This window comes from Barbus barbus (assembly GCF_936440315.1).
Source record: "Barbus barbus genome assembly, chromosome: 22".
Taxonomy (NCBI): domain Eukaryota; kingdom Metazoa; phylum Chordata; class Actinopteri; order Cypriniformes; family Cyprinidae; genus Barbus; species Barbus barbus.
In genome coordinates, this window is record NC_136750.1 from 8888263 (window position 1) to 8915807 (window position 27545).

The 27545-nt window shown below is 41.0% G+C and overlaps 1 protein-coding gene across 1 annotated transcript in view; it reads left to right on the plus strand.

Moving 5' to 3' along the window:
- Window positions 1-521: 521 nt before the first annotated feature.
- LOC306888476 (synaptotagmin-9-like) overlaps window positions 522-27545 on the plus strand; it is a gene marked incomplete at its 3' end in the record, with an annotated part of 45076 nt that continues 18052 nt past the window's right edge. The window contains exons 1-3 of the mRNA XM_079446811.1: window positions 522-681; window positions 20339-20789; window positions 21303-21855. Of these exons, the coding sequence (XP_079302937.1) occupies window positions 534-681; window positions 20339-20789; window positions 21303-21855 (1152 nt within the window). The 5' untranslated portion in view covers window positions 522-533. The remainder of the gene's footprint in view (window positions 682-20338; window positions 20790-21302; window positions 21856-27545) is intronic.

Below are 27545 nucleotides of genomic sequence, written 5' to 3' on the forward strand. Positions count from 1 at the left end.
TTTAATTGATTTCACACTGTTCCACTCGTTGCCACTCTTATTGATACTGATTAAAATCCCAGACCATAAATCAGGTCAGTTCCTGTTTAAATGAGTAAAAAAAATTATTAGCGTGCGATAGTAGCCTACTAACTCGCTTTAGACCAAGAAACATGGAATGATTGCGCTCGTGCTGATGAGTAATTACGTGGCGATCAGGTTGTGAGCATGCGCACTGTCTTCAGCACCACGGCGAGCGTGGACAGCGAGCGCCTCACACTTCAGTTCGCGCGTGTGTGTGAAGATTCAACCGGTGGATTTTCATTTCTGACTCCACTCGCGTCGCGACTTGGCTTCACATCACGCAAGAACTTCACCGTGTCGAATAAATCCTGACAGGAAATTAAAAACAAAAAAACAACACTCAGAGATATTTCCACGTTACAGAAAGCCGGACTTGTCCGTGAGAGTGGGATGCCGTCCGTGAGATGATGTTTCTCTGTGGGGGGATTGCGCTTTAGAAGCTCCACAATCCAGAAGGATGCTGGTGGGAAATGCCTGTCGACAGAGAGGACGAGATTTGTCAAAAAGCACTAGAACTCTTATCGGATCTTTGTTCTAAGGGGGAGGTTCAGAACGAAAACTGTTTGGATTTCATTTATTATTTCCGAGACCTTGCCAGGCCGAGGTATTCGGACTCAGGTAGGCGACACTCCTGCACAAAACGGTTGCATGCGCTTTTTTCCCTAAGGATCATGAACTAGGTGAATGCATTTAAGTCTCATTCGCAACTTCATATATATTTTCACGGAGTGGGTTTTTCATTTGATTCAGTATTGACTTGTTGCTCAACAATTTATTCCATTTTAACCTCGATATCACGCTGGAGGAATTTCTAGGCTACTATATTTACTGTGATACTATCTTTTACTCGACGTGCTATTTCGGTGTCGATTCAGTTTGGTGTATAGACTCAAATAATTTTGTCAGAAATAAAATACTATAATGTCAGAAATATAATGTAGAAATGCTAGTGGAACAGCTATTATAATTGTACACCAATTAAATGAACAAGATTCTAATATATAAAACGTTTATAATATTTATTTATTTATTACAGTTGCAGTGTATGCACATGCCATTATTGCAGGAAATTCCAGATTTTTTTGTCCAATATAAGTCATCATTACACTGGAAAAAGCTTGTTCCTTATGACATGGATGAATCTCTGGTGATTCAAAAAAAAAAAAAGACCTCAATGGAGACACTCACCTCTGTTAAATTACAATCAATCAATATTAGTTGATAAAAAATATTTTGTAACAGGTTTTTTTATTGAAATTTAGCTTATAGTCATGAGAAATGAATTGAGGTGGTTACAAGACATCTTCTTATTAAAATACATACTCTTAATGTCATGTCCCTTAGGCTAGCCTGACACATCATTCTCTTACACTTTGACCATGTTTCATCATCATTAACTTTTTTTCTTTAGCTGGAGCCACATCATCCAGGATGAAAATTGCTGCATTTGAATTAAATATGGCATTTGTTACTTCTCATATATGCGGTGTGGATAAACTTAGATCGAGACACAATACAAAATCCATTCCAACAGCACAGGCCAAAAGTGCAGTATTGGAATCTGACTGCTTAGATTTAAATGTACCAAGGGGATTTGGTAACCTGCATTAAATCTACCACCCACCAGTAATGTTTTTTTTCTTTTTCTTTTTTTTTTCTTCTTCTTCACAAAAGCTTGTATAATGATTCATCTTGGTTTCTGATGCAAGCTTCGTTTATAATACAAAACAACCAAATTTCAGGACCAGGTGGGCCTCTTTATAAAATGAGGCTTTTGTATAGGTCATGAAATTTTGGAAACATGTCTTAACTGCATGACTGCATGGAGCCAAAATATGAACCCATCCCCCAACAGCTCAAGAATCATAGAAGCTATATTGGCATTTCTCTCACATTCTCACACACCAATCCCCTGTGGCTGCATTGACAGCTGTTCATGGTTGGTTTTGTCAGTTCACTGAGAGCCAATAGCCTGTACCTTACCTCAAATTCCACAAATAGTAATAAAAGGCTACAGCTGAGACATGTCATTTCATATTGGGTGAGTGGCATCAAAAAAAAAAAAAAAGTGTGACAATGTATATGAACTATTTTATGTTTTTGAATTATTATTATTATTATTATTTATTTATTTTGAAGGAAAGTTGAAGTGGTTTATTAAGTATGAACAGTCCAGGTGAGAATGCAAAAGCATTCACAAAAAAGAAACCCCTTACCAATTCTCTACCAATATATTATTGCAAACCTCCAAACGAGTACCTAATGCATGCAAACAATTTACAGCATTGAAATGGAATTATCTCTCAGTATCTTCCACTACTGGAAGTAAAACACCAATAACTTTCTTCTGATAACACCAATTATGACCACAGGGGCAGATTAATGATTATTAAAGACTTATCGGAAATTTCCTTTTTCCCACTTATGAAGTCGTTATTACGAGCTTGTCGTTTTCAAGTACTTTAATGTCGGAAATAATAAAATGTAGCATCCCATTGGTTGACAATCATATAAACACTGATGCAGTTTGCTGACAATTCTGGAATTTCGGTCAAATACATGCTTTCACTGCTTATAAAACATACAATATGCTTTGATTGATTGTTCATATCTAGCCTATAAATACACTTCTTTAGCGACAAGACATAGGGATGCAGTTGTTGTGAGAACAGCATTGACATCAGCAATGGTTGTCCCCTCCACCATGTTTAAAATTTATGACCCGCCCAACTCGGAAACTATGGAATCAAAATTATTTCAGAATTTCACAGTAGTAAATACAACTGTTCACGTCCAATTTCCGATTAGGAAACTTGTATTTACGATAATTCCGATAGCACGTGAAGGCAGCATTATACTAGCAGGCTTTTGAATGCTTGAATCTGATTGGTTGATGAATGTGCAATTGTTTTTCAGAAACTTTTACTAGTGAATAAATTGTAAACTACTACATTTGGAGATTTGCATCAATCAGTATTATATGCATGGGTTTGCTGGCATAGTAAACTTGAAAGGTAGCTCATCTGGTACCTGGTACTCAGGACATGTTGATAAAATAAATTCTAATAATTGTAGAAGCAAGCTAAATTGGAACTGATGCTTCAGTGTGCTTTTGTTAACACTACTGGTTTGGTTTAGAGTAGGGCTTAGTGTAGGTGATAGGTTATTTTCAAACAAAACTATTAACTGTTTAGAACCATTTACGAACTGCTGCAATCCGATTAACAACCAACGTAAAACATTGCCAGATTCATGTTTATCTGTTTAAAAAACTGAGCAGATAAAATTCACTCACTGGGATAATTTACTTTGAGAGTTCTGCAAAGAGTGTTGTCACAGAAGACATAAAACCTCATGGTGTAACTCACCCTGAATTGTTGAACTATGGACATGAATGATACCTCAAATTGTGCAAGGATAGGTGTACTAATACTTTTTATAACAGGCTTACTGTTTTTTGCAGGTAGACAATGTTTTATCCACAAAGGAACCATCTAGAAACCACCCAAGCAATCACCTAGCGATGCTCTATAGCTACTACTAGAAAATGAGCACCAAAAACCACAAAGAGCTCCTTATAGGGGATGTGCCGCGAAGCCAGTATCTGTCTCTGTATTTGGATTAAACCAGATGTGGTTAGGTTATATATATATATATATATATATATATATATATATTTTTTTTTTTATATGTAATTCTGTTCTCTCCATAGTTTACTGGTACATGCTACACAAAACAGGTCTTTAGTAGAGAACATATGTGTAATTTTTGTGTGGGATGGGTAAGACATATTCCCACCTCTTTTGGTCAAATCAATTTTGTCCCCATCACTTTTTAATAGGCATTAAAAATATATTGCAGAAGTTATGTACAAAGCATCAACAGTCCATCATTCTTTACAATTTAATTCATACATTTATACACACATTTGCATTTTGTTCAGTGGTTGAACAGTTAGTCGATATATTATCAGACCCAATGACACAGCACTGTACAACCTCTGCCACATAGGTGTGATGTGAGTAACCAACCAAATGGCAAGTTACTTCAGTAACATTCCTAGAATTGTTATTTATTAGTTTTTGTATTTGCTTATAGGTCAGTATAGTACAGGGAAGAAAGTATGAGAGAGAAACGAGGACTGGGATCATGACTCTGGCCAGACAAAAACTTTTACTGTATATGCCCTCAGCATGTCCAAGCTCTGTCAAGATACTTAGGTTATTTGACAAACCATTGTTTTGCAGTGCTAGATGGTTCCCCATAGTATTTTCAGCGGAAATCAAACATTAATGAAGAATGTGCTTCCCAACACTTTGGATTTGACTGAATAGCAAATCAACAAATTTGACCAGTTATACGCCAAGAGTGTTTTTGCTGCATGGGATATCAGGACATTCAGACCAAGTGGCTGTGTAAACTGTAATTAAATAATCAGCAGCATGAAGCCGGAGTGAAAAGAAAAGAAGCAAAACAATCATTATCCAGTGTCTCACTGTGTCGGAATGGTCGCCTTTCTGTGAAGCCATGGTAACATTGTTATTTCTTTTGGAGGACAGATGATCAAATGATTTTATAAGAATAGACTTGATTACACAGGCAACATTGAGTATCAAAAGCAGTGCTTGTATGATTTTGCAATCACTTTCAGAGCCCTTATGAAAGTGCTTTACAGGCATAACCAGTGTTTGGTGTTCTTTAGAGCTGTTTTTTGGTTCAGAGAAAGTGCTGCAGCATGATAAACCGTAGGCTGGTAATCACATTTCATGTTCGACAAGCTTTAGCATGTCACAAAATACTAAGGGTGAATGACCACTTAGTACTTTTAAATGTTGTTATTACACCTTTTAGGGATCTAGGAGCAAACATTTCTTTCATGTTCGCTAGAAACCCCTGGAAATGCCTCTCTGGCAAATCTCACTAGAGGAAAATACAATTTGAGTGTTGCTGAAGGGATAATGATGCTTATTAGAGATTTTTAAGCAACCTGGTCCCAAACTGAACCATATTAGAAAAACCCTTTTGGAGCTTCTCAGACAACCGGCTTATTCACCATGTGTATGATATATTATTTATTTGGAAACAATAGTTTCCTTCCAGGAACACAAGCTGCGTCGAAAGCACTAAGGGAATGTCCTCAGCGTGACCGCGCTCTGAACCAGAGTGTAATCTGTCCAATGAATGGGTGAGACGTCATAGGCGGGTGACGTCACTGACCGGGAAGCATAAAAGCACGTGCGGTGGAGCCGGCGTTTGCTTTTTGTCATTCAGCAACCGCCTCTCTGTCTGTGTGTACTGTCCTTTCATGTTGTGAGGCTTATTTAGTGTTGTACGTCTGTTTAAACACGTTATAAGCTCCAGAAAGCAACATGTCAAAAATTGCTCATAAAATAAAGGACTTGGGCGATAGCAGATCACATTTCAGACCGTGTGTTCCCCCTTGCAGACGCTACATCACTGCGGGGGATACTCACGAGCTGTGTGTGGTCTGCTTGGGAGCGAGTCATGTTGAGTCGGCTCTCGAGGGAGCCGGCTGCCCGCATTGCGAGCTGTTGTCGTTGCATGCACTTCGCTCCCGGAAGGCTCTCTTTCGCGAGGCGGAGCGGCGGCTGCACTCGTGGGGTTCGTAAGTGGATCTGGTAGTGGGAAGCGAGGCTTCGCACTCTCAGCCGCCCCAGTATGAGGAGCTAGTGGAGGTGATTACTTGAGCGGCAGCCAAGTTAAATATTGATTGGCCCGCCGAGACCTCGGTCGAACCGCAGCCTAGTAAACTCGATGAGAGATTTCTACGTGTTAGGCCGTCACCTTCACGTCGAAGCCTGCCGTTTTTCCCCCGATCACCACACCGAGGTGTCGAGATCATGGGGTAGTCCATTTTCGCCCCATCTCTTCATCCCTGCCTCGGGTAATTACGGTAATGTGGCGGGGATGATTGAGCACGGTTATAGAGCGATGCCCCGAGTGGAACAGACGCTCGCGAGCTACCTGTCCCCTCGCTCGGCGTCGTCTCTAAAGGCTCCATCCTTGCCTACCAAGCCACTGCATACGACTTCAGCGTTGGTGGGCAAGGGGTACGCGGCTGCGGGTCAGGCTGGTGCGTGTCTGCACACCATGGCGGTGTTACAGGCGTACCAGGCCAACCTGCTAAAAGAGCTAGATGAGGGAGAGGGGTTCAGGCCTGAAGATACTGAGCTCCGTAAAACTGCTGATCTTTCTCTCCGCGCCACCAAAGAGACCGCCCATGCCATTGGCAGGTCTATGGCAGCACTGGTGGCTGCGGAGAGACACTTATGGTTGACCCTGTCTGATATACAAGATAAGCTCGTAGACAAGTGGCGGCGTTTCAGTGGTTTCTCCCTCGCCAAACTCTAGCTCAGGGGGCTGTTGGGCGGGAGCAGCCCTCGCAGCGTACCAGCTCCTCGTACAGGGAGGCACAGAAACAGAGCGTGGCTACCCGCACCCCACCGAGGTGGGGTCGTGGGGGCAAGCGTTCTGAGTCGGGGACCTCTAAGGCTAAACCGGATATGAGGACCGCTCTTAAGTCTAAGAGATCCTCGGCTAAGAAGCCCTGATGGGCGTGGCCCAGGGCTTAAGAGGGCAGACCCCTCTGGAGCAGATCGGGTGTCCGTCTCCCCCCAGTGCCCTCGGGAGACCAGTCTGCTAACCCTGCCAGAGTTCCAGGGCGCAGCTGGCTCCAGCGAGCGATATTCTCAGTTTCTTCCGCCCCGAAGTGTAGCGGAGCTGAGAAGCTTGCCACCCCTGCGGGGGTCTCTAGAGCTCCTGGTTCGGCCGTCTCCTGCCGGTCCTCCGCTTCAGGGCACCGAGCCAGCAGCTCTGGGTACATCAGAGGCCAGTCTCGAGAGACTGGTTCCCTTAGTAGATCATTTGGCAGTGTGGAAACTACTGCCAAATGTATCTCAATGGGTCCTGCGTACTGTAGAGAAAGGCTATCGTATTCAGTTCGGCGCTCCGCCACCGCCTTTCAATGGGGTGATTCCCACGTGCGTGGGCCCCCAGCAAGCTCTGATCATGAAACAAGAAGTAAACACTCTCTTGAAAAGAAAAGAGAGTCCGGGTTCTACAGCAGGGTACTTGAATGTTCCGAAGAAGGATGAGGGCTTGCGTCCCATTTTAGATCTGCGTCAGTTGAACCGCTCAGTCGTACGACTGAAGTTCAGGATGCTGACAATCAATCAGGTCGTGTCTCAGATCAAGTCCAAGGACTGGTTTGTCACGATAGATCTAAAAGATGCATACTTCCACGTCTCCATCCTTCCTTCTCACAGGAAGTTCCTGAGGTTTGCTTTTGGGGGCAAAGCTTACCAATATCGGGTTCTTCCTTTTGGCCTTGCACTCTCACCCCGCACCTTCATGAAGTGTGTGGATGCTGCCCTGGCTCCTTTGCGACTCTAGGGCATCCGCATACTCAATTATATCGACGATTGGTTGATTCTAGCTCGATCAGAGCAGATGGCGGCTCGGCATTGAGATGTCGTTCTCGCGCACATGAAGGCGCTGGGGCTGAGACTGAATGCCAAGAAAAGTGTACTTTCTCCAGTTATCTAGGCAAACCACTTATCTAGGCGTGGTGTGGGATTCGACCACGATGCAGGCACGTTTGTCTCCTGCTCGGATCGAGTCGATCCTCACCTCAGTCAAGAGAGTGAAAGAAGGCCAGTCACTCACTGTCAGGCAGTTTCAGAAACTGCTGGTGCTCATGGCAGCTGTGTCCAACTTGATACCTTTTGGCCTGCTGTACATGAGGCCCCTACAGTGGTGGCTCAAGACCAAGGGGTTCTCCCCGAGGGGTAATCCGCTTCGCATGATCAAGGTCACACGGCGATGCCTACGTGCCTTGGACATGTGGGACCAAGCTTGGTTCTTGTCTCAGGGCCCGGTGCTGGGAGGCTCTTGTCACCCCGAGGTGGTGAAGCAGATATGGACAATTTTTGGCCAGGCTCAGGTGGACCTCTTCGCCACTCGAGAGTCAGCGCAATGTCCCCTCTGGTTCCCTCTAGTGCCTCCAGCTCCTCTGGGACTTGACGCTATGGTACAGACTTGGCTGAGGCTTCGTCTGTACACTTTTCCCCCGATCGCTCTGCTCCCGGGAGTTCTGGCGAGAGTGCGCCAGGACGAGGTTAGCCTACTTTTGGTAGCACCGTTCTGGCCGGGCCGAGTATGGTTCTCGGACCTGATTTCTCTCCTCGACGGCTCTCCGTGGGAGATTCCCGTCTGGAGGGATCTCCTCTCACAGGCGGGGGGCACTATCCTTCACCCCTGCCCGGAGTTGTGGAAGCTGTGGGTATGGCCTCTGAGGGTGCGCAACTCATAGCTTCCGGTCTCTCAACCGAGGTTGTTGAGACCATCCTCCAGTCCAGAGCTCCCTTTACGAGGAAACTGTATGCCCTGAAGTGGAAACTTTTCACTTCTTGGTGCGGAGACCGCCACTCTGACCCAGTTAACTGCCCGATTGGTACAGTGCTGGAGTTCCTGCAGGCGCGTTTCTCCTCAGGGGTAACTCACTCCACCCTGAAGGTTTACGTGGCGGCTTTATCGGCCTACCACGCCCTTCTCGGTGGTCTTACAGTGGGTAGACACCCCCTGTTTACACGTTTCCTCCGTGGTGCGCTGAGGCTGAGGCCTCCAGTACGATCCCGTGTCCCTACATGGGACCTGGCTGTGGTTTTAGAAGCTCTCTGTAAACCTCATTTTGAACCTATCGAAGAGATCTCTGATCGCCTTCTTTCTATGAAGACTACCTAAAAGTTGGCGATTTCCTCGCTAAAGAGAGTTGGGGTCTTACAGGCCTTTTCAGTGGCCCCTTCTTTTCTCGACTTTGCCCCCAGGTTGGCCAAAGCGTTTCTCTACCCTCGAGCGGGTTATGTTCCTACGGTCCACGGCCTGTCGTACTGCAAGCCTTCAGTCCTCCTCCCTTCTGGGAGCCTGACCAGCGGAAGCTTAATTGTATGTGTCCAGTGCGAGCACTGGACGCTTACGTCCACAGAGCTGGCCTGTGAAGAAGGACGGACCAATTGCTAGTGTGCTTCGGTCCTCCTAAATGGGGTCTGCCAGCTTCTAAGCAGATTGTGGATACTATTTCTCTGGCTTATGAATCCTCGGGTCTCCCCTCACATGTGGGGGTTAAAGCCCATTCCACTAGGGGTATGGTGGCGTCCAAGGCCTTGTTAGCAGGGGTTTCTTTGCAGGATATCTGCAATGCCGCGGGTTGGTCCACGCCCCTCACCTTGTTCGGTTCTACGACCTTGATCTTAGGGCCACTCCGGACTCTTCTGTTCTTTCGCCCTCGTTGTGCTCCTAGCGATACACACAGGGCAGGTATTGGAAGTCTGGTTGCGTGGGCATCTCGTTCCCCTAGCGCTTTCGACGCAGCTCGAGTTCCTGGAAGGGAACGTCTCGGGTTACGTATGTAACCCTGGTTCCCTGAAGGGAACGAGACGCTGTGTCTCGAGGCCATACTTCCTGTATTCCTGCGAGCGGTTGCATTCCTAGAAGCAAACGCCGGCTCCACCGCACGTGCTTTCATGCTTCCCGGTCAGTGACGTCACCCGCCTATGACGTCTCGCCCATTCATTGGACAGATTACAATCTGGTTCAGAGCACGGTCACGCTGAGGGCGTTCCCCTAGCGCTTTCGATGCAGCATCTCGTTCCCTTCAGGGAACCAGGGTTACATACGTAACCCGAGATGTTTTTCAATATATAGAAATTGTTACTATATTAATATGTTTTAAAACATGACTCTGAATTTCTAATTTCTTGCACACTGGTTAGTTAAAATGCTTAGCTCCTTTAGTTTTAAATGGTTAAATCCTCAGTATTTCCTGTGTGTTCGCAAAAATGCATTACAGGCAGCTGCAGCACAGTGGGGATGTCAGCTACAAGGCTCTTTGAAGCTCTTTGTGTGTTGGAATGTTTCTATGGGTTACTAGAGATGAGCCATTGTGGAGCTTTCACTTTGAAGTGTAACTGACACACTCAGTGGACTGAAATGAGTTGTGCTGCTTTAGAGGACTCTGCTCAGAGACAGCCCAAATCAAATAGAGTTTGGCAGCTGCTGTCTCTGCTGAATGCTGGAGAGATGTGGTGTACAAAAGAAGAGGAAGGGGGGAAAAGTCAGTCCATTAAATAGTCCAGGTGTAGTTCTGTCTATAGTTAGCTTTCAAATCAATTGATGTATATTGACTATCTGAGTAACTGTGGCTTTATAGTGCATAATTTAACAGAAGAAAGAGTTGAATTATATCCACAGGTGTTCATGTGCAGGTCTTTTGTTTACATTTTTGTTTAGGTTTTCTTCTGTAAAATCTGCAAAATGTCAGGTCTTGTTAGTCACTTTAGAATGATGCTCCATCATTAATAGCTAACTATGCAGGAAGTAATGTGGGTTGTACATTCCAAGTACTACTATTAACCTATATGGGAATTTACAAATAGTAAATTTAGGACTGAGATAGTTCTTTAACAGATAATTAATTATTACTAAATGAGATCATTTTCATTTCATAAAGAATGATCAATTAATTACTAATTGCATCATTAACATGTTTCTGAGATGTTATTATTTTGTAACACAGACGGTGAGGCATACTCAGTTCTAAAGACACATTCATATACTGCTTTCTTGTTAGATTTTGGTAAATAATTGTTTTATTCAAGATTATATTTTAGGCACAAAATCATATTTAAACTTTTGTCACATTCAACATTAAAATGCATGTAAATTATAGCATACTAAAACATTAAGAAAGAAAAAAAAAGGTTATTTATGTTCTGATAATTTATGATAATTTATTTCAGCATTGCTTTTTAACTGGTTGATCTGTTTCTCTGAGAGATTAGGGTGGCCCTGGCAGTGCATTATAAACTGTGACAAACATAGTTTGAAAATTGCATTTTATTTGTGTTATTGTAAAATAGAATAAAAGCATTAATAATACCATATTGTTTTCATGATTTGTAATTTCAGAAGATCATTTCCTTTGCACAGCAATGATTCTGCAGCAGGCTTAAGAACTGGTCAACTGTTTATCACAGATAGTGGCTGTGTCTGAATGCCAAAGGCACTGTTTACACCTGGTATTAAGATGTGTTTTGGTCAATGGTATTACAAGTAGATGAGGGAGACACATTCCAGTTCACACTTGGTCTTTTAATCTGTCTCTTCTGTCCACTTTCAACCACTTCTATTCTGATTTCTTTTGAGAGGAGGGTCTGTAGGCCAGTGTATGTGGGCTTTTTCTGATCTTTCGATCTGATATTGTGAAATTAGCGCATTTCCCTCCCCCAAAGCTATTTTTAAAAACGTTTAATGCATGGATAAAAAAATCCAGTACGCATCAATAAGGAGCATTAGGAGGAGCTTCTTCCCCCAGGCCATCAGGCTCCTTAACTCTAACTCTTAACTCTGTGTCATAACATTACTTGACTCCATGTAAATATCACTATATCAATAAGCTATTCACAATTTTTCTCTACCTCATATTGCTGCTATTTACATACCCTGTACAACTTTTTTGCACATTGTTTTTTAACAATAATAATAACAGCCAATGTGAAGGTTCTGGGAACATATCCTAATGACAATGACAAATTAATAATAGCCAAAAGAGGATCTATGACTTCTGGAAGCAGCTCTTTTGTTGGTTTAGATGATTTAACAAGTTTATACAATTCTTCCTCTCCTATAGTAGAGAATGAGTGGAATTGTTCCTCAGGGAATCTATAGTGCACTATCTGATGCGATACTGTAGCCGATGCGATACTGTAACCGATGACTGCATGTTTACAACTTTATCTCTAATAGTATCGATCTTGGAAGTAAAATAGTTCATAAAATCATTACTGCTGTGCTGTTGGGAAATGTCAACACCTGCTGATACTTTATATTTTGTTAATTTAGTGATTGTATTGAATAAATACCTGGGGTTATGTTTGTTTTCTTCCAAACGAGATGAAAAGTAATCAGATCTAGCAGTTTTTAATGTTTTTAGGGTACTTTCCCGCCAAGCAATACAAAATACCTCTAGTCTTGTTTTACTCCAGCTGTGCTCCATTTTCCGGGCTGCTCTCTTTAGGGTGCGAGTGTGCTTATTATACCACGGTGTTGGACTCTTTTCCTTAATCTTCCTTAAGCGTAAAGGAGCAACCGTATCTAAAGTGCTAGAAAAGAGAGAGTCCGTAGTTTATGTTACATCATCAAGCTTTTCTGTGTTGTTGGGTATGGTGAGGAACTGAGATAAATCAGGAAGATTATTTACAAAGCAGTCTTTTGTGGTAGAAGTGATGGTTCTACCATACTTGTAACAAGGAGAAGAATTTACAGTTTTATGTCAGGGATCTCCCCTGACTGTCTTGTCTGTCTTGTCTTTATTCCATATTTCAATGTTTTGTGTATGAGCACATGGCTTTGTCTTTGTTTGTGTCTGCCATGTGCTCCTCCTGTCCCACCTCCTTGTTTTCCGTTACCACGCCCCCTTGTTTAGTTCCCGTTGAGTTCTCATTTGTTTGAGTGTTGTCACCTGTCCCTCTCGTTCTCTCTTTGTTTGTCTGAGTGTTGTCTCCTGCCCCTCAAGTCTCTGATCTCTTTTGTCTGAATGTTCTCACCTGTTCCTTGTGTTCTCCTCTCCTTCATATGGTTCGCCCTTTCCCTTCTGCTTTGTCAGTTCGTTGTTTTAACCTCTCTGTGTTACAAGGTCTTCTTTTTACCTTAAGCTACTGAGTGCTCCCCATCTATTTACTTATTGAGTTTTGTTCCAGTCACGTGTCTGTCTTCAGTCCTGTCCAGTTCAGTCCTGTCCTGTCCTGTAGGCTGAGTTACCGGTCTTCTCCCTGGGTCTGCCATGCAGCCAAGCTAGTGCATTGCCAAGAGAGATCACGAGTGAGGAGTGGTCGAGCTTTGTGTTCCTGTCAGGCAGCCGCGGCCACCTCTGGTCATCTCCTGCACAGTCCCTTCTCCTCTCTGGCCAACTGTCATCCAGGGCTGGACCCTGCGACCCATCTCTCAGCCTGCCTGACTACTAGTCATCTCCTGCCTATTGTTTTAGCTGTGTTCACACCCCTCGTTACCTTCTCTCATCTTGTCTGCAAGCTTGTCTAATAAATCTGTTTACACTCTCTCTGCATTTGAGTCCTCCCTCCAGATCCGTAACATTTTAGCTATATGGAGTTTACACAAGACTAGATAATGATCTGCGATATCATCACTTTGCTGGAGAATTTTAATACCATTAACATGCTTTAAATTGTAGCAATACCTTTGCCTTTTGGGCACGGTTCATTTTTATAACAGTAATCTTGAGGGGTAGACTCACTTAAAATAATGTATTCACCTGGTTTTAGCCAGGTGAACACCCCAGGAAGGATGAAGACCATTTATTTTCAACAGGTCAGGTCTGCCCCAAAAACTCATCCAATTGTCAATAAAACCTATATTATTCTGCGGGCACCACTTAGACATCCAGTCATTGAGTGATGACAGTTTGCTATGAATCTCATCATCCCGGTAAGCATGGAGGGGACCAGAGCATATTACAGTGTCTGAAATCGTATTTGCAAGTTCATACACCTCTTTAACATTATTTTTAGTGATCTCTGACTGGCGAAGTCGGACATCATTAGAGCCGAGGTGAATAATAATCTAACTGAATTTTTGTTTAGCTTTAGCCAGCACTTTTAAATTTGCCAAGATGTCAGGCGCTCTAGCTCCCGGTAAACATTGGACTATGGTGGCTGGTGTCTCTATTTTCACGTTCCGTACAATAGAATCGCCAGTAACTAGAGCACTTTCATCAGATCTCTCAGTGGATGCGTTACTGAGTGGGGAGAACCTGTTTGATGTTTTGATCGGAACGGAAGAGCAGTGTTTTGACCCTCGACTATGCCGCTTCACAGTCACCCAGTTGCCCTGCTTCCGAGGCACTGAAACCAGAACCAAACAACGTACAGGACTCTCTGAGCTAGTCGCATCCAAAGCAGTATCTACAGCCCTAACATTCTTACTATCCTTAACTAAAGTTCGGATGCGTGTCTCTAGTTCTAAAAACAGTACATGTGGCAAACAGTGCAAAAAACAATATCTGAAGAAGAAGCCATTAGAATCAGAATCAGAATAAGCTTTATTGGCCAAGTATGTTTACACATACAAGGAATTTGTTGTAGTGACAGAAGCTCCACAGTGCAACAGAAAAACAGCAACAGGACATGACACAGATAATAAAAGAATGATATACAAATATCCAAATAGGCAATGTACAAAGCAGCAAAAACACAATATATAATATAGACAACTATGTATGTACAGGTCAAGTATGTGCAAATTAGAAATGAGAAAACAAAAAATAAAATAAGTGAGTGTGGTGAATAACACAGTCTCATCCCAACTCGTCACATATTGACGCTTGGTTTTTGTGTCGCTTTTTGACGCTCAAGGTACCCCTTTCGCGTCAATTTTCGACGTGAAGGGAAGGTAATTTTTTTAAATAGGAAACACTTAGCGTATATTAATCATTTTAAAAAAAATTATGCCAGTACTTGCATCTGCCTCCTATATCTTGCGTTTTCTTCACAGATGGTAGGTTTAGGGGCAGGTTTGGGTAAGTCACTATTTTGACTGTTTACATTCAAAAATCACACCTCTACATATATGCAATAATGGCAACCTTATTATGACGATAAAATTCCCAATAGCGCGTTAGCATATCGACGCCGAAAAATTATGCTTCCCTTCACGTCAAAGAGTGACGCTAAAGGGGTACCTTGAGCGTCAAAAAGCGACGCCAAATCCAAAGCGTCAATATGTGACGACTTGGGATGAGACCGGGTTGTGGTGAATGGATAATGTATTATAGTTGTGTGTTCCACGTTTATTGTTGAGTGTTCATGAGATGGATTGCCTGGTTCAGAGTGATTTTACCAGCCCTTTTGCTCACTCTGGATAAGTACACTTCTTGGAGAGTGGGGAGGGTTGTACCAATGATTTGATCAGCAGTACGGACTACCCTCCGTAGTCTTCTGAGGTCAGATTTGGTAGCTGAGCTGAACCAGACAGTTATTGAAGTGCAGAGGATGGATTCAATGATGGCGGAGTAGAACTGTTTCAGCAGCTCCAGTGGCAGGTTGAACTTCCTCAGCTGGCGAAGAAAGTACAACCTCTGCTGGGCCTTTCTGACAATGGAGTCTATGTGAATATCCCACTTCAGGTCCTGAGAGATGGTGGTGCCCAGGAATCTGAATGACTCCACTGCAGTCACAGTGCTGTTCATGATGGTGAGTGGGGGGAGAGCAGGGGGGTTTCTCCTGAAGTCCATGATCATCTTCACAGTTTTGAGCGTGTTAAGCTCCAGGTTGTTAAGACTGCACCAGACAGCCAGCTCCTTAACCTCCTGTCTGTAAGCAGACTCGTCACCGTCCTGGATGAGGCCGATCAGTTTGGTGTCATCTGTAAACTTCAGAAGCTTGACAGAGGGGTCTTTAGATGTGCAGTCATTGGTGTAGAGGGAGAAGAGCAGTGGGGAGAGTATGCAGCCCTGAGGAGCTCCAGTGCTGATGGTACGAGTGCTGGATGTGAATTTACCAAGCTTTACTAACTGCTGTCTGTCTGTCAGGAAGCTGGTTATCCACTGACAGACAGAGGTGGGGGCGGAGAGCTGGGTTAGTTTGATCTGAAGGGTTTCCGTGATGATGGTGTTAAAAGCGGAGCTGAAGTCCACAAACAGGATCCTCACATAAGTCCCTGGTATGTCCAGATGCTGCAGGATGAAGTGCAGTCCCATGTTGCCTGCATCATCCACAGACCTGTTTGCTCTGTAGACAAACTGCAGGGGGTCCAGTAAGGGACCAGTGATGTCCTTCAGATAAGTCAAAACCAGTCTTTCAAATGATTTCATGGCTACAGACGTTAGAGCCACAGGTCTGTAGTCATTTAGTCCAGTAATTTTGGGTTTCTTTGAGACGGGGATGATGGTGGAGCGTTTGAAGCATGAGGGGACTTCACACAGCGCCAGTGATCTGTTGAAGATCTGTGTGACGATGGGGGCCAGCTGGTCAGCACACGATTTCAGACAGGCTGGTGACACACCGTCTGGGCCTGGTGCTTTCCTTCTTTTGTTCTTTCTGAAGACCTGGCACACATCTTCTTTGCTGATTTGAATTGTAGGTGTGGGGGAGAGGAGGGTTGCTGGAGGTGTTAATGGGTGTGTGGAGAGGTGTTCAGGGCGGGTGTGGGGTGATTTTTCAAAACGACAATAAAACTTGTTCAAGTCGTGTTGCCAGTTGTTGATTCTCCAGAGTGCTGGGGGATGGTGTCTTGTAACTGGTGATATCCTTCATACCTTTCCAAACTAAAACAGGATCACTGGAAGATAATGTTTTCCTTAGCTTGTCAGAATAATTCCTCTTTGTCACTCTGATCTCCTTTTCCAGTGTGTATTTGGCCTGTTTGTATAAGACTTTATTCCCCTTTCTGTAAGCATCTTTTTTGGCCTGACGGAGCTGTCTGAGTTTTGCAGTGAACCATGGTTTGTCATTGTTGTAGATTAGATGAGTTCTGTTAGGAATGCACATATCCTCACAGAAACTGATATAAGATGTTACAGTCTCTGTGAGCTCGTCCAGATCGATGGCAGCTGCTTCAAAAACAGACCAATCAGTGAGAGAGAAACAGGCTTGTAAATCCCGCTCTGTTTCATTAGTCCATCTTTTAACAGATCTTAATACAGGCATTGCAGATTTAAGTTTCTGCCTGTAGGTCGGAATAAGATGAACCAAACAGTGATCAGAGAGTCCTAAAGCTGCTCGTGGAACCGAGTGATATGCATCCTTTATCGCTGTGTAACAGTGATCCAGTATATTACTGTCTCTGGTGGGACATGTGATGTGCTGTCTGTATTTTGGCAGTTCACAGGAGAGATTTGCTTTATTAAAGTCCCCGAGAATGATTAAAACAGAGTCCAGGTGTTGTTGCTCACTCTCTGTGATCATATCAGCAAGTTTCTGTAAAGCTGAGCTCACGTGCGCTTGTAGTGGAATGTAGACACTCACGAGAATGAACGAGCAGAACTCCCACGGCGAATAGAACAGCTTGCAGTTAATGAAGAGCGTTTCTAGATCTAAACAGCACATGATCTTTAACACAGTTACATCTGTACACCACCTCTCATTGATGTAAAAGCAAGTCCCGCCGCCGCGCGATTTCCCCGTTGATTCCGCGTCCCGATCTGCTCTGATCAGCGTGAAACTAGGCAGATGAATCGAGCTGTCTGGTATGTCGCCATTTAGCCAGGTTTCCGTGAAACACAGGGCAGCAGAGTTAGAAAAATCCTTGTTTGTCCAGGAGAGCAGAAGGAGTTCATCCATTTTGTTGGGTAGAACGCGGAGATTCGCCAGATGGATGCTAGGCAACGCCGTTCGAAATCCACGCTGTCTGAGCTTCACAAGTGCGCCGGCTCTCTTCCCCCGCCTGCGCCTCCTGTAGCATTTGACCAGAGCTAAGGCTCCGCTAACTACAATGTTCAGCAAAATGTCCGAAAAATCAAAATCCGGTAAAAGATTTTGTGGTGTATTCTGCCGAATGTTCAGCAGATCATCCCTGGTAAAACTGTATTTGAAAAACAAAAAACAGGAAAAACAAACAAAAACAGTTCAAACACTGAAGAGCAACGCACAATAGCTGCCATCAGCGGTGCCATCTTAGTTCAAGTCACCGTGAACTGAGAGTCAGTCATTACTCACTGTGATTGATGAATGATTCACTTACCACTGTTGTCTGATAAACTCTTGAAAAACGGAGCAAAAGAGAAATGAAAATGAAGAAAACAATAATAGGCAATCAAATTAGTTAGATTAGTTTGATAGACAATATGGTGGGAATTAGGTTATATCACTAAACAACAGAGAGTGAAAGTAAGATTTCTGGAAGTATTCCTGGGCTCATTTAGTAATGTCAATGACAGAATCATGCCGATGAGTGATGCAGTGTCATCTGATGGCCCGAAGACCACGGGCATCCAACAAAAGTCTTCGGCCTTGTCCCTTACGCGGAGAGATTTATCCAGTTTCTCTGAACTCGGGTCGTTGTGAGCAGTTGCACTATATGTTGATACACTAACCACGAGGCTATCGGCGCCGAATACACATTTTTAAAATCACAGTAAAATCACATGAGCCAATACCTTTTAGTTTTCATTTTATTAAAAAAAAATTAAAATAAATGTTATATATATATATATATATATATATATATATATATATATATATATATATATAGAAAGAGAGAGAGAGAGAGAGAGTCAGTTAGACTATAACAATTAGTTGTCAAAAATACTGTTCATGTAATAGAAATGAAACGGAGCACGTACCTGCCGCTTTTGTTTTGACATAGTGAGTATTGTGTCTTTGTACACTGTATGGCTGTTTGATTCTTGTCAAACCTTTGAGTGATTCTTGTTGGATTCTGCCTTAACTTTTTAGAGGGAATATTATTTATAAAGTAGCTGTCATATATTAACAGCATATATTTATATCTAGTGTGCATTTTCTTATGACTAAATATATCTATATTGTTTCTTGCTGTGTATTACTTCTGTTGTCTACTGTCAATAAATGAAATTTTTTTAGATTGTGTCAAGGCATTGTGAACTCCACTCTTATTAAAGTGGGGTGGAAAAACTAAACCATAAAATACTTGGGTATGGGGGCTTGCTTGTCCAATGGGTGGTCCTATCTCACCCTTGGCAACTTTTGGCTACACCTATGAGGAGCTAAATTAAACTGGTTTTGTGCATCCTAATTAAACATGCCACCTGCTTTGAGTGAACTGTGTGAGGGCTCCCTTTTTACTGCTTACTCTTAATTAACTTAAGTTCCTGATTTTAATTAAAGTTAAGGGATTTCATTAGAGTCACTAGTGGTTAGGGCCAATCATCACAGTGACAATACCCAATGTTTCAAACAGCAGTGGCTTAGAATCTGCATTTAGTTAGATGTGTAGGGAATACAGTGTGCTCAATAGGGGCTATATTAATGAAGAAAGCTAGATAAGCATTATCTGTAAATTGTAACAGGAAACTGTACAAACTGAAAGGAATTGGTTAAAGCAGGTGCCAAATATTTAAGAGAAGATAATACTATAGTGTCTATATGAGAGGTTTGAGTAAAAGGTAGTAAATTACATCAGGCTGGAGTTTTACCCTCTTACTTCAAGACCATTAAATGATTCTTTGATTTCTGAGTGGCTGCTCAAACATCTTCAGACTGGATGTGAATGAATGGAATGAATTTACCGTTCTTATGATGAAATGTTTTGTAAAATATTTGCAATTTATCACATTGTATTTTTTTTAGGCTTTTGACCTTAGTATATGATAATATAATAATAAATATATTAATTGAAAAATAATTGTAATTAAAAAATGATAAAATCACAAGATCTTGTTTTTGTGAATGCAGTGTTTCTCCTAAGATCTGCTTCTCAAATTGCCTTTAATTTTAAAGTCTCTTTTCCAATGAATATTTATATCTAATAGGTTATCTTTGATATCTTTGATTCATAGACTCCTTGAACATCCAGCTCATGGAGTCAGGCTTCACAAGGAATCATATAGATAGACTGAAATGCAAAACCAACAGTGTGAACGTGCTGTGTGATATTATTTATAGTTTTATTTGCTAAACTATTGAAACACTCCAAACATAATGGCCCGGATTCACAGACAGGGTTTAGCCTAAACCAGGATTAGGCCATAGTTCAATTAGGACATTTAAGTATTTTTTATAAACGTCCTTATAAAGAAACATGGTGTGCATCTTGAGACAAAACAAATGCACTGATATATTTTAAGATCAGTCAGTGCAAGTTTCTTTCAGTTGAAAAAACTCAGATTTACATTTTAGTCTAGGATTAGGCTTAAGCCTTGTCTGTGAAACCAGGGGAGTATGTATTATATATTGGTTACTTGTAAGGCATTGTTATATTATGCAATTTGCCACTGAGACACTGCAGCAAAATACGCCTATTCAATTGTGTACACACAGACTTATTTATAACAGTGACAACTGCATTCTACAACCAATCTGAACAGTGTGTACAGAACTGATTAAAATAGTACCATTTGGACCTGAACAGCTTGTGCTCCCACCAGCAGTTTAATGATCCTGTATATTGTGGTCCAGAGAACTTTCATGTGAAATTAACATACTTATGTATAGCCTACATTTTAGTCTCACCCTCTATTTATATGCACTCAATCCTTTCTTCTTAGATATATCCATTAGCCTGCTGTCATTGGTGGTGACCGCTTGTGGCTTGGCTCTGTTTGGCGTCTCTCTCTTCGTTTCATGGAAATTGTGTTGGATTCCATGGCGCGAGCAAGGCCTCTCTCCAGGCACCAAGGAGGGACATCCAGACCCCCCTCATCCTCCTCCTCCACCCCTTCAACCCCAGTCCATCTATACCGAGGTGGACGCCACCCTCGACCGCCGGAATAATGCCAGAAGTTCAGTGGTAAAAGAGACTACAGTGCCGCGCACTCCAGTCTCTCCGGCAGTTCCGGGATCTCCTCCTGCAGTGCCAGTGCCTGAGGCAGCCCTCAAAATAAGCCACACTTCACCTGATATTCCGCTGGAGGTTGAGTCTAAGACTCAAGAGAATAGTGTCCATGGCAACACATGCATGCAGAGGCAAATCACGGATCCTTCCTCGACCTGTGTCAGGTAAGTTAACCTTCTATAATTACTTTAATGGATTCTGGTGAAACGTCAGTCTCTCAACAATAGGACTGGCTCAGAGGTCAATTTGAAGTCTAATCAGAGTTTATCACTTTAGTGTCTCTACAGTAGATAAAAGATGCAGTTTTCATTTTAAAGTTGGACAATTTTAAGGTCATATGCTTGCAATGTTTTCCTGCACAATTTAAAATTACAGCATAAAATGTTGAAATTTCCTGGATAAGGAATATATTCATTCTTTTGAAACAGCCTATAGCTGTATATAATTAACTATAATTATACAAAATCAGTTAACAATCAACACATAGTTGTCAAAATGGCAGTAGTTTGCGTCTTTATGTGTTAGACTGACTATTGATATTGTTTTTTTACGATGATTTATCAAAGGCCTGTCTGAAAGTATTTTTTTGGTACAAGACATTTCATTTACTTATTTTGCTCTCCCATTAAACCTCATATCCAGAATTATTGTCTTTAACTCCTACTATATGTCAACAGGCAAAGCTCAATTCGGCGTCAGATGAACCAGTCGAACCCTGACTTCACAGTAACCCAGTTTCAGAGGCAGGACTCTCTGACTGGTATGAGTTTGGGCCAGCTAAAACCAGAACTCTACAAACAACGATCCCTAGATGGCGAGGACAACCGAAGCAGTCGTGTGGACAGCTGTGGATGCCTCCACTTTATTCTCAAATATGACTGTGACCTGGAACAGCTCATTGTCAAGATTCACCGAGCTCAAGACCTCCCTGCCAAGGACTTTTCTGGAACCTCTGACCCATATGTAAAAATCTACCTTCTCCCAGACCGCAAAACCAAACACCAGACCAAGGTGCATCGTAAGACTTTAAACCCTGTGTTTGATGAGGTCTTCCTCTTCCCTGTGGCATATGCGGACCTGCCCACAAGGAAGCTGCACTTCAGCGTCTACGATTTCGACCGTTTTTCACGCCACGATATTATTGGGCAGGTGGTGGTTGACAATTTTTTGGATCTAGTGGACTTTCCCAGGGAGACAAAACTCTGCAGGGATATCCAGTATGTGTCTTCGGTGAGTACATGTTTCATGCTTCCGTTGTTTAGTTTACTCTTCGAGATGAAAGAAAATGAATGAAACATTTGACAGTCAATTGAGAGATTGAGGGACTATAGATATGTATTACCCTTTGAAAAAAAATTCAAACACCGTGGCACTGTCAATATATTGCTGCATTTGTTCATGAAAACACAGCTTTTTGGTTAGGAAATACTTCGTAAATACTATGTAAAAAATACATGTTTTATTTGTATTGCTGTAATACAAATGCAATCGAGAATCTACAAAATCTTCTGCTTCATGCATGCACAAATCGAAGCATGTTCCTTGATTGTAGTGCATTGAGTGCATAAAAATATTCCGTACTCATTATTCAGACACACCATTAAGGTGCAGCCAATGGTCCATTTTCCAGTGTTGATACTGTAGCAATGTATGACTGCTTACAGCTCAAACCAAGCAGCTTTCTGTTGGACAACACAGTGGATTCTTTTGACCAACCTGAATATGAGCAAAATCTGCATGGAAAGACTTTTTTTTCGCACTTCATGTGAAACTATCTATCAGACAGATTCCTATTGAAATAAATGGAATTCTGCCCTGAGATTTCACAGAGCAATGGCAAATTTAAAGTCTCCTTTGTTTATTTGTGCATTTACCTGAGCCACATCTTTTTTTGATAAATTATGTTTTTGTGACACACACTTACTACTCATTCTATGACTAACATTTGGACTGCAATTCTTACAAAAATCTCACATTTTGTATTACCCTCAATGGGTTCATTTGACGGTTAGCTACACATTATCCTACTTATGAAACTGCTGAAGAATATGCAGTGTTGGGGAGTAGTTAACTACAAGTAGCAACGCTACTAACTTAACTACATTTTTCAGTAGCTTGGCATTAGCTCAGTTGCTTTTTAAACAGTGTAGCTTTTCCAGTAGCTAACTACTTTTTGCAGCAAGTAGCGGTGTAGCGCGAGCAAAAGCTACATTGCGTTTTGTCGAGCCTGCGCGAATCAGCGCGATGCAAGGATATTCTTCTTGTTAGATTACAAACTCATTTTTTTGCCATTACCGCCACCTGTTGTTTAATCACGCATCTTGCGGCTAACGGTTCACTGACGTACAGAAGTGGGTTGACACACCCATATTATCCATGATGGAGCAAGATGTGGCGGCAGATTTGGAGGATGGAGAAACAACTAACGTTAATTACCCATGGCCTTATTTGTCCAAGTTCATGTCTCTCAAAGAAACAAGTAAAGGTTACACTTTTTGTAACAGTCTGAGATATTTGAGTGTTGTGTGTAATAATACTCTTTGAAATCATAATTGTATTGCATTGTTTTAAACACTAAATATTTTACTTAAAACATTCCTCAGACACTTATTCAGTTATTTATAATATACGTTGTTCAAAAAAATCAAAAGTAGTTTCAATGTAGCTAGCTACTTTTTGATAGTAACTTGTAGTGTAGCTAACTAATTTTCCAAAAGGGTAGCTTGACTGTAGTTTAACTACTCTAACTTACGAGTAGCTTGTAGCTTGTCAAACTACAGTTTCAGAGTAGCTTCCCCAACACTGGGAATATGTACATGAAATATTGATATGTTGAAATTATTTCATTCACTGAGACAAACCACTGGTATTACAATTAATGGGTAAAATTGAAGTGCCCAGTGTGACAGCTCTAGTGAAGTAAATCCCATCCTCTAAATAAAAAAGCAAGTTAGTCACTGTTACTGCCTGGTCTTTATGGTAGTTATTGCTGTTAGATGACAGCATAGCTGCAGTTGCTGTTTGAAAGCTCCAGATACCATAGAAACAACCATAATATGGTTAATGTTGTCAGAATTTGTGCAGGATTTTCTGCACAATGCACAAGCACATTGTCTGGACCAACCAGAAAAAAAATAAATAATAATAATAATTAATTAATAAAATATATCATTTGAAATGTGATATTGAATTGTGAGTTAAACAAGTAGTTTTTGGGATTTAGGAATTTCCATTCGGTATCACTTAAGAATAACGTTCCGTCATTAATGGCCAACTAGTAACTACACAGGAACAAATGAGTAACACAATATTAGGTACTCTGATTAACGATTTAGTAAGTAATAGCGGTAACACTTTATTTTAGGGTTTCTTAACTAGTTGATTATTAGCATGCATATTACTAGAATATTAGCCATTTATTAGTACTAATTAAGCACATATTAATGCCTTATTCTACTTGACCTTATTCTACATCCCTAATCCTACCCAATAACTTAACTACCTTACTAACTATTAATAAGCAGCAAATTGGGAATTTATTGAGGGGAAATTCATAGTTAATAGTGAATAATTGTTCCCTATTCTAAAGTGTCACCGTAATAGCATACAGTTATGAGCTAATAAATAACTACTATTTTTATGCCTCAAGGAGAACTACTAAGATTAACTTTATAAATGTAGCTTTTGGGACGTTAAACGTGGCCAGTTTCCCAGCATCCCTCTGAACTTCACCCTTATTTGTATGATTTATTTATTTATTTTAATTTTTTTATATATATTATTATTACTACTACTTAATTGAAGAGAATACAGCATAGATGTAATACTCATTGAATAACTAGAGCAGTGGTTCTTCGTTGCAGTCCTAGGGACCCTCTGCTCTGCACATTTTGCATATCTCTCTTATCCGACTCAAGTTCATGATCTCTCTCCTAAGGAGCTTCAAAAAATTAAGAAGAAAAAAAAAATGTCCACATACATTTTTTATCGTATTACCTTGCTTTTTAAGTATGATCCCAGGAACACACAGCACTAGAAAGTCTCCCTTATTTAACACACTTGATTTAGATAATCAGTTTATTAGGAGAAGTCTGAATCAAGGTCCCTTTCAAGGCAAGTTAGATTACTTGGCAGACATCTTTGGAAACGCATTTATGCAGCGTTTTTCATTCATATAAGTACAGTTTAACCTTAGAATATCCCCTATTTGAACTAATGTCTAACTTTTTTCTTTTTGCATTTATGACTTTTTTTTTTCATTAATTTTCTCACTTCTTCATCATCTCTACATACTCCTATAAGATCACTCCTGTGAGTGTAAGGTATCACTCCATGAGGAAAATCACACTGGAAGTGTTAGGAAAATGGCTTTTGAAATGGCAAAGATGATTGCTTCTGTTTGCTTCTTTGTGTGGTCAGTGGTTTGCATTCTCTATTTAGAAATGAATGTCTGTACAGGGTCAGACCAACAAGATGGCTCCTGCCTGTGTGGCTGTTATTTTAAACACACTGTCACACATGACTGAGAATCTTGTGAAGCTGAAATGTGCCCCATTAACCTTTCTGAAGACTCAACAATGTAAAAATATATTCCAAATATATTACTTGTTAGGCCATTTATATAAGCCATTTAAATATTTGTTTATTAAAAGAAAGTATAGCCTATATAAGAAAATAAATAAATAAATGAAGAAAAAGCTCATACAAAATTGATTCCCCCAATTTATTATCTCTCTTGTTGTTTCAAATATGCATTGATTTCTCTCCTCCTTCCAAAGAACAATAAAGAAAATAATTCTAGGAATTGGACTATAGTACATTTGCATGGAAGACCATTATCAAAACATTTTCTTGTATGTTCTATGGGAATAAAAAAAAGGTTTGGAACAACATGAGGGTCAATAAAGTTTGACAAATTATTTTGAATATTATTTAGATCATTTTGCTTATTATATAGATTGTTTTGCTTAAACTTTTGCTTTAATGCTGTCTGGTTGGCAAATATTGTAAGCTGCAATGGCATATTGATGTGTTTCAAAATTCAATAATTATGAGGAACTAATTCATCCGAATCTTCTGTTCCAAAGGTCCGTTGCAAATCATTTGTTTTATGCACCTGCAGACATTTCAGAACAAATCTATAAAACCATTACCCTCACAACACAAATCACACACCTGCGTCAGTTCACATGGTCAAACACATTTGAATAGCCGCAGGTATGTGAAATTTTTATAGAGCATTACTGTCTATTGGTCATAGCAGGCTGGGTAACTAAGAAAATAAAAATCTCTCCGTTTTTAGATATTATTGATATGATGAAATATTGAATATTCCACCCTAATTGGACTACTTTTGTCACAAGTTATGGTAAACTGTCAGCTTTTTAATTTCTACAAGTGTGCAATGAATTCAGCTTCAGAAGAAAATCTGCCATTGTAGGCCAAACCCTGATTCATCCAAATCCACTCTGTTCTACCAGACGTCTCAGCAATACCAATCTGGAGTCTAGTAAACAGAGCAGTTTTTACAGTGCATAAGCAATGAACTGACTCCGTGGAGAATTTCTAAATAAAACCACTGGTGACTTTCTGAAATTAACAGCACACGGGATGTGTTTTGATGTTCAAACCTTGTTCTTTTACCTAATTCAAAAATAATAAATAGAGCTCATTTAAGACTCAACTCAAGCTAAGGAGACAGATCTACCCAGATCTGTCATAACAATCACAAATACAAAATTCAGAGTGCTAGAGAAAATGAGAGGTTTGTCCCAAAGGGCCAAAATGTCCCAAATTGTTGCGTAGAAACTGTCCTACATTTGATCTTACAATCATTTCTCAAATGTGTGCATATGAGTGAGAGAATGAATTTACACACCAAAAAACATTGCGCACAAATCCATCTCTTTGGTGAGTGGCAAGAATATCTTAAATTTCCAAATACCTGTAGTACTTGGACACCATAAAGTGTGTATGTCTGATTAAACCCTGACATGGAGCTAAACACTTTTCCATGTCAAATACCATTTCAAAGTCAAAGACCGTATAAATCTGAACACTGGTGTGGATTTTAGCATACACACACTCTAAGATCAAATCTGTGCATATGCATACAGTATTTTATAAATGAGGCGACCTTATGCTAATTTGCTCAGCTCTTGGTAGATTGAGTTGGTCTTTATGGAAATGATATGGCTGCGTCTGTGTTCATTTATTTGCACACTGCCAGTAGATCACCAGCAGAATGTTCCACTCCCATTGTAACTTTTATGGAATTTTGGTTTCATGCAAATTTGCCCTGTTTTGTAAAAAAAATCTGGCCCAACTCAAATAACATGACTCTCATTTATTAGTAAATGATGGAGATACTTTGCATGAAAGTGGCTAATTTATCAAGATAGAACATCTAATAACACTTCCAGTTTGATGTATAGTGAGAACAAATGTAAATATTATTGCATTGAACCATACCTGTTAACATCTTTAGTAAATCAGGCAATATGTCTATGAAATATCAGTATAAAAGAGCATTAGTTGCCTTTGAGCATTTATTTACCCTTTCTAAATGGCAGGACCACTAGCTTTTCAGATCCTTTATCAAACTAGATCACATATATCACTGCACTAGAATGACCTTTTACTGTCACAACCAGCACGACTCCTGGTTATCTTCAGCATGAGCCTCAAGCATACAGTGGAGTGTAAGATATGAACTCATAATATTTCACTGCCACCAAGAACACCTTGTTTTTTTTGCACCTTATATGCTGACTATCTTGTATGCTGACTATTTAGACAAGATAGGTAAATGCCATTATAAAAAAAATATATGGAGTCTTACAGATGCTAGTCTCATCCTTGGATACCCTCTGTTTTAAAATCAAGAGTTAAAGGGATAGTTCACCCAAAAATGAAAATTC